Source organism: Octodon degus, unplaced genomic scaffold, assembly GCF_000260255.1.
Source record: "Octodon degus isolate 3935 unplaced genomic scaffold, OctDeg1.0 scaffold00279, whole genome shotgun sequence".
Classification (NCBI taxonomy): Eukaryota; Metazoa; Chordata; class Mammalia; order Rodentia; family Octodontidae; genus Octodon; species Octodon degus.
In genome coordinates, this window is record NW_004524855.1 from 947,639 (window position 1) to 955,063 (window position 7,425).

Below are 7,425 nucleotides of genomic sequence, written 5' to 3' on the forward strand. Positions count from 1 at the left end.
ATGACCAGGGAGGAAATGACCAGGGAGGACACGACCGGGGAGGAAATGACCAGGGAGGACATGACCGGGGAGGAAATGACCAGGGAGGACATGACTGGGGAGGAAATGACCAGGGAGGAAATGCAATGATCGGGGAGGACATGACCGGGAAGGACATGACCCGAGAGGACATGACCGGGGAGAACATGACCAGGATGCGCTATGCTGCGCGCGCCAACTCACCAAAGCCACACAAACGCCACGCAAACATCTACTGAAAGTCGGGGAAAGACAGATGGCACAGAGCTAGCTGGAGGCGAAAGGTGGGCTGCAGGTCATCCCAGACGCCACGCCCCTTACCTTCACCAGCTGGGAGTCTCCCAGGCGGGAGCCGACGAACACCACCCCGTTATCCAGGTAGGTCAAGCACTCGGCAATGGAGGTCTGGAGGAGAGCAGCACTCAGGCTTCCTTCCCATGCTCCGGGTCTCACTCTCCTCTCACCCTACCCCACTCAGAGGAGCCCACAGCTCAGCCGGGAAGTGCCTGCTCCCAACAGCCACACCCACCCAAGAGCCCTGCATGCCTGACATAAGGGCCCCGGAGGCCATCACAAGTGCCAACCCCTGGGGAACTCTCCCAGAAACAGCCTGTTGTGGTGTCCGCAACCATGCGCCTCCCAGTGAAACCAGCGTAGAATTCCCCTCACAGGGGTGGGGACAGGAAGGCATCCGGGCTGCAGGCATCCGGGCTGCAGGCATCCGGCAGGACAGCGGACAGCTCACCTCTCCCAAGAGCTCCACGCGGAGATCCTTGAGGGTGACGGTACCATCCATCTGCTCTTCTTTCTCCAGCAGGAGCATGAAGAGCCGCCCTTCCATATCTCCTAGAAGGTACCGCGAGCCGTTCGGGTCCACACGGTTGTGACACACGATTGTGCTTTGCTGCCAGCAGGGAGGAACAGTTATCAGTGGTGATGTGATGCCCCCGCACCAGGCCAGCACAGCAGCACGAGGACCCAGGCAGTGCACCGTGCATGACAGGACACGCACAGCTTTTACCATGAGCGTGGTTTTCCGAGACGCTCCACCTCAGTCCATGGCTGAGCACTGGCCTGGGCACTGGCCTGGAATGGGTGACACCCTGGGCACCAACCCCAGTACCATGAAGAGGAGAAAAAGAAAACCAGGAAGAAGCTGCCAGTACTCCCTGGGCCAAGGCTGCCGCCACAGGGCCCCAACAGAGGCGCAGCACTACCCCTCTGGCGCCAGCACCACTGCAGGCTCCACGCCCTCCGGCACACAGCAAAGCTACAGCTTTCCTGCTTGTTTTTTGTTTTGTTTTATTTTGTTTTTTGCGGGACTGGGGATTGAACTCAAGCCCTTGCACTTGCCAGGAAAGCACTTATTCTACTGAGCCATCTCCCTGGCCCCTGCTTGTTTTGATGACATGAAATGTCAAGGTTTAACTTCTTTTTTTTTTTTTTTTGTGGAACCAGGGATTGAACTCAGGCTCTTAAGCTTGCCAGGAAAGCGCTTATTCCACTGAGCCATCTCCTGGGCCCCAAGGCTTAACTTCTGAAGTTTGCACCACACATCACTATTACCTGACCTGACTCGAGCCCTGGAAATAACTAGCTCCAGCAAACTCTGCCAGAACCGCCTTTCGTTCCTGTCACTGGGAAGGACAAACCTATTCTAAGTTCTCTTGTAATTAGCACAGCTAGGCCAGTCTCGCATGTGTGGTGCAGGAGCAGCACCACTCACCCCAAGGGACAGCAGAGCAGGTGCCGGTCAATGCCCCTGACCGACGGGTAGACAGGGACAGACACGACAGGACAGGATGCCACTCACCTTGATGATGGGCGGGGCGATGGCCAGGTACTTGTCCCCATTGTGATAGGTGATGGACTCCTGCCCAATGATGATGGCCCCTCCGAAGGGCTCTGGCACTGCAGGGAAATATGGCAGTGTGGGAGCATTCAGCACTGCAGCCCTGCCAGATTGCGGCCAGGGCACGGGCCCATGACTCCTGAGGCGAACTCCAAGACAACCATGAAGCCAGCCACAGAGCACCCATCTGTCACCTGAGTGCTGAGGGGCCACGGCAGGAGAAGTGGCCGTCTTGGGCAACTTAATGACCTGGTCTCAAAATACAAGAATACTTTTAAAAAGGCTGGGGATGTTGTTCAGTGCAAAGGCACTGGTTTTACTACCCAGTGTCCACCAACTCAATCACTTAAAAAGGATAAAAAGGCCCAAGAAACATGATAGCTTTTGAGATGCCTGGGTAGCAATCCTGGCCTGGCCATTGCCTACTCCCAGTGGGTTCTGCTTCGTTTCTGATCCCAGTGGTGCTGCTCATCTGCGGATCTGGCCCTGGGCCTGCGCATGCTGGGCAGATGCTCTGACTCCGAGCGCAAGCGAGCTTCCCGCCTAGCCGCTGGGTGCTGGGACCCCACTCCATGTATCCCCCCCCCCCGGCCCCACCAGCCCTGCTGCTGTGGTGTCGGCACAGGGCAGGGTCTCTGTATGAACATCCTTCCATGTATGGCGCCCCCTTTTTCTCTCCTAAACTTCTGCCCAGTCTACTGACACACTTTTACTGTGACTTCTTAGCCGCATCTTGCTCCTTAGCTTTATGCCCTCATGATCAGGGCCACCTTTTATCTTTTCATTTGTTTTGTCTTTTTGAAACAGGGTCTCACTATGCAGCTCAGGCTGGCCTTGAGCTCACTTTGTAACCCACGCTGGCCTCAAACTTGCAACAATCCTTCTGCCTCAGCCTCCTGAGTGCTGGGATTACAGGTGTGCACCACCAGGCCCAGCTAGAAGTGACTATTCTCCCTCAGGAATGAGACCGCCACCGTAACATCGGGGAGTACTAGGTGAGTGTGCCAAGGCAGGGACCCCATCCAGGCTTTGCCATTCATGTGTAGGGCTGGGCTCAAAGAAGGCAGGTGAGATGAGGTGGGCCCTTGGGCTTCTCAATGCTCCAGCCAACTGTGAAACAATGACACTCGTCTTTTGCAAAATCCTCTCAACATGCCACAGGAGATCCGTGCACCCCAAGTAAAGTTACACTGTGGGAGGAAAAGCAAGTGCAGAACTCTCCAGGGCAGCACGGAAGAGCACGAGAAGGCCAGGTGGACAGAGGACCCGCACTGAGCGCGCTGCTGCGGAAAGCGGAGTGAGGGAAGACACACAGGGAGCCAGCTCAGAGCCACGAGACCAAAGGCCTAGACCTACCAACCTGCGATCACCATGGAAGCCTCGGCCTCGACGTTCTCCTGCTTCCAAGGGCCCTTGCTGAACTCCTTCTCCCGGAGAGACACCTCGTAGGTTTTCACATGCCGTCCCTGAGGGTCCTGAGGGAAGGTACAGCAGTGCGCTCTGAGAAAGGGTAGCTCCCAGGCTGAGGGACATGCTACAGCACAAGCCTTGCAGCCCTGCCTGGTCTCCCTTCCCTTCCCTCCTTGTCATCAGCATTGATGTCTGAGACTGATGGTTCCTAACAACCCAACCAAGAAAGGTTCAACTGGGAAGAGGAACCCGCCACACTTTGTGGACACCAGGAGGGACATGGTGTGCCTGTGTCTGCTCCATGCCCTGAGGAACTGATAAAATCCCTAAGGATAAAAACGCAGGGAGGAGCTACATTTCAGAGAATGAACCGTGACAAGGCCTCAAAGCATTGGGGGTGATTGTGGGGCTTCTCTACAGACAGGCAAGCCCACCATCCTGCCACCATCTACACTGTCTTCCTTCTTCTGCACTGTGACCCTTCCTCCTCCTCACACCCATCCCAGGCTGCAAAGTCACTGCCAAGAGATTAAAGGGAGGGTGGGAGACGGCTGCTTCCACTGATGGAAAAGGGTGCCATTTAGGGTCAGACCGAATCTGAGACACTACACAAGGAATTCAACCACGTGCTCCAGGGCAGGGGCACACCTCAGCCCCCGGCAGCTCCTTCCCGTGGAAGTATTGAGACTCGGGGCACACTGAATTGTTGGTACACAGCAGTAGACAGCATGATGAAGACTCTTCCCATCAATGAGCAGGGTAAGGCTTTTCTTCACAAGAAGTCCACAGCAGAGTGGACTTGGGCCCGAGACACACACACAGAGAAATGAAGATCTATTTATAAGCAACACACGTTGGGCAGGAGCCAGTGGAACACACCCTGTAAACCTAGTCCACAGCCAGCCCAAACTACAAAGTAAGATCCTGTCTCAAAAAAACAAAACAAAACTCAACAAGGGAGGGGACCTGCCCAGCAGCTCAGTTGTTTAAGTGCCTGCTTAAACAAAGCCCTGAAGCTCAAGCTTCTGGGGTTCCAAACCAGAGAGTCACTGCAAGAGCTTCCAAAAAAAAAAAACCTTCTACCATTTTTCAATTTGATTTGAAACTGTCTCATTGCTATATGTTTATCAATAAAACTTTGAAAAAAAAAAAAAAACTCAACAAGGGAAACTCAAGTTTTTATTGCAACTCTGAAAGTTGGTGAGATCACACAGAAAAAGGCCTAGTGCCAGCTCTCCTCTGTGGACCTTCCTTCACCAGCCTCAGGACCACAGTGCATGAGAACTCCCAAGACGCAAACGAAACGCAAGCACCTACAGTACACTACCATCCCTCTTCTATCAGCTACTCAACCACAAGCAAATGAAATGAACTCCCACTGCCTGGCCTTCGTCAAAAGCCTGAGACATCACCAAGATCCTGCTGGTCAGTGTGGGGCCCCACAACCCCACCCCCACTTACAGACCCGGGCGGACAGCTGCCTAGGATCAACTCTGTGAAAGACACAGGCGCGGACGAAAAGAGCAAGCAGGGCTGGTGAGATGGCTCAGTGGTCTAAGGCACCTACTTGGAACAAGCTTGGCAAAGCACAGGGACCGCGGTTGGATCCCCCAGCACCACATGCCAGCCAGCCGCGCCCCCTGGTGGGCTGAGCTGGCCACACACACACATAAATAAATAAAATTTAAAAAAATAAAAAATATATAGAAGAGCAAGCAGGAGAAAGCAAATACTAGACAGACGAAGCACAAGCCTCTTCTTAGAAGAACACACCAACAGACTAGCTTCTTTGCTTCTAAAGCCAAGTTCTAGATCACTTCTCTTCAGCCAAGTTCCCACAACCCCTAGCATGCTACTAAGAGGCTTCAGACAAAGTATAAACTGGGTCACCGAATAAAACCTCCAAGGTGGGCTGGTGAGATGGCTCAGTGGTCTAAGGCACCTACTTAGAATAAGCTTAGCAGAGCACAGGGACCGCGGTTCAATCCTCCAGCACCACATGCCAGCCAGCCCGCCCCCTGGTGGGCTGAGCTGGCCACACACACACACACACACACACACACAAATAAATAAAATTTAAAAAAAAAATTAAAAAAATAAATAAATAAAAATACAACCTCCAAGGTCTACAAGCGAAGTGAAATCTCAGAATTAAACCTGCTACAAGCCCCGGAGGGCTTTGCCACCTCATGGTAAGTACTACTGCACTCCAGAGGAAGCACAGCCAGCCCCGCGCGCACTGCACCTGGGAACACTCTGGGACACAGGCACTCGACCCACCCTCTCCCTCAGTGCAGGTCCTGCCAGCAGAAACCCACCCCATCACTCCAAACCACAGTTTCACGTGCTGCCCTGACCCTGCTACCTGGTAAACAAAGCAAATGGTTGGTGCTTGACAACCGTACAGGAACTTGACATCAATGACATGCAACTCCTCCAGGCGGATGTTAAAGGCCTTGAGCTCCTTGTTGTCTCGATCTAGCGGAATAACCTTAAAAAGGCCATCGTAGAGTCGCAGCCCAATCATTCGACATTCAGGGTCAATGATACCAATAATGCCAGTTTCTGAGGGGCGGCCAATGCGGTCCTGAGAAACAAAACGGGGATTAGGGAAGAGCTGCAATGCCCGCACAGTAACAGAGGACACTTTCCCAGGACGACTGTAGGAAAGGTAGCAAAACTGGTGACATAAGCTTGCTGTGCCAGGAAGCCCAAAGGTCAGTGTTTACAATTCCATGTAACACTGAAGCTCAGTGATTGTGTGTCTTTTCTCTTTGCTTCTCTGATCATGCTGCAGGCTGCCTGGACACTGCAACGCTCTCCGCTGAACCACTGAATCGCTTTGCCCTGCCCGGAACTCTCAGGCTGAGCAGCTGCCTCACCTGGACATTGCCATGAGCTCGCGTGATGATGTCGATGCTCTCGCCACTCTGCTTATACTCCAGGATGCAGGCATTGTATTTAGCTGTCAAGATAAACAGCAAATCCTTGCTCTCCCCCTGGAAACCAGAATTATGCCATCAAAACAGGTTCTTGCAAAAACAGGAACAACCTGTCCTATCTTTATGGATCGTTCCTTAGGCATGCTAAGTTCTTCAAGAACATTCCAAATACTTTCTCCTGAAAGAGAAAATAGACTGCGCGGTGAGCGAGAGCGCGCACCAGCCACACAGGCCCTCGCGGTATGTACAAAGGCTGGGCATGTGAACAGCCAGTCCTCCTGCCCCAGTCAGGCTCCAGGCACTAACTACACTGCCTTCGTCTGTTTTCATCAAGCTAATCTCAAGCATTCCATTCAAATTCTAAAGATAAATCTAATGTTCCCCCATCCTCTGAAAGTATCTAGAGAAAGGAAAGAAAAGTAATAACCATGACAGCTACAATGGATCTGCAAAGTCTCAACACAGACCTCAAGAACCTGAGTGTTTTGTTCAACGAGTTGTAATTAAACAGCTGAACCCAGTGGGTGCTGTTGTTGTTTGGTTGCTCCTGGTTAGATTCACAAGGATACAATGAAACTACTAGCAGTTAACTGGACAAAAACATTTCAGTTAGCATGATAATCACTGATGGAAGAAACTGTTACGGTAACAGTGAATGCCCGCTACTACTAGTCCATATTACGGAATCATTTAACCTTCATTAGAACTCAAGGGGATTAGATACTCTTATTACCACTTGTACATGAAAAAAAGATCACACTGAAAGGTATCAAAAATGGCAACTAAAGTGGCACCTAATGGGAGAATTAGTGAGGAATGAAACAAAGCCTACCCCATCTCATACCTTCTGGATCACTAGGCAATATGGTGGCCCACATTTCAAACTGCTTTCATTCTTCCAGAAGTCAACTTGATAAGATTTTCCCTAGGGAATCTTTCCTACTTCTGGAAAGTTTGTTCAAGAAGAGTACATACAGAAAGAAATCTGCCACTAAAAAAGAGAAGTGAGTTCTTCTCCTAAAGCTTATGCCACCCATCCCAAGTGATCTGTAAAACAACCTATGACAATAAAATTAATATAAAGAAAAAATAGGGGCTGGTGAGATGGCTCAGTGGTCTAAAGCACCTACTTAGAACAAGCTAAGCTAAGCAAAAGCACAGCGACCACGGTTCAATCCCCAGCACCACATGCCAGCCAGCCCC

The 7,425-nt window shown here is 51.7% G+C and overlaps 1 protein-coding gene across 1 annotated transcript in view; it reads right to left on the minus strand.

Annotated features, from left to right (window-relative positions):
- The window catches only part of Ddb1 (damage specific DNA binding protein 1), a 23,673-nt gene that overhangs the window by 14,418 nt on the left and 1,830 nt on the right, over positions 1-7,425 (minus strand). Inside the window, exons 3-8 of the mRNA XM_004646715.2 lie at positions 6,163-6,279; positions 5,646-5,867; positions 3,231-3,345; positions 1,832-1,929; positions 764-922; positions 340-423 (exon numbers count right to left, since the gene is read on the minus strand). Of these exons, the coding sequence (XP_004646772.1) occupies positions 340-423; positions 764-922; positions 1,832-1,929; positions 3,231-3,345; positions 5,646-5,867; positions 6,163-6,279 (795 nt within the window). The remainder of the gene's footprint in view (positions 1-339; positions 424-763; positions 923-1,831; positions 1,930-3,230; positions 3,346-5,645; positions 5,868-6,162; positions 6,280-7,425) is intronic.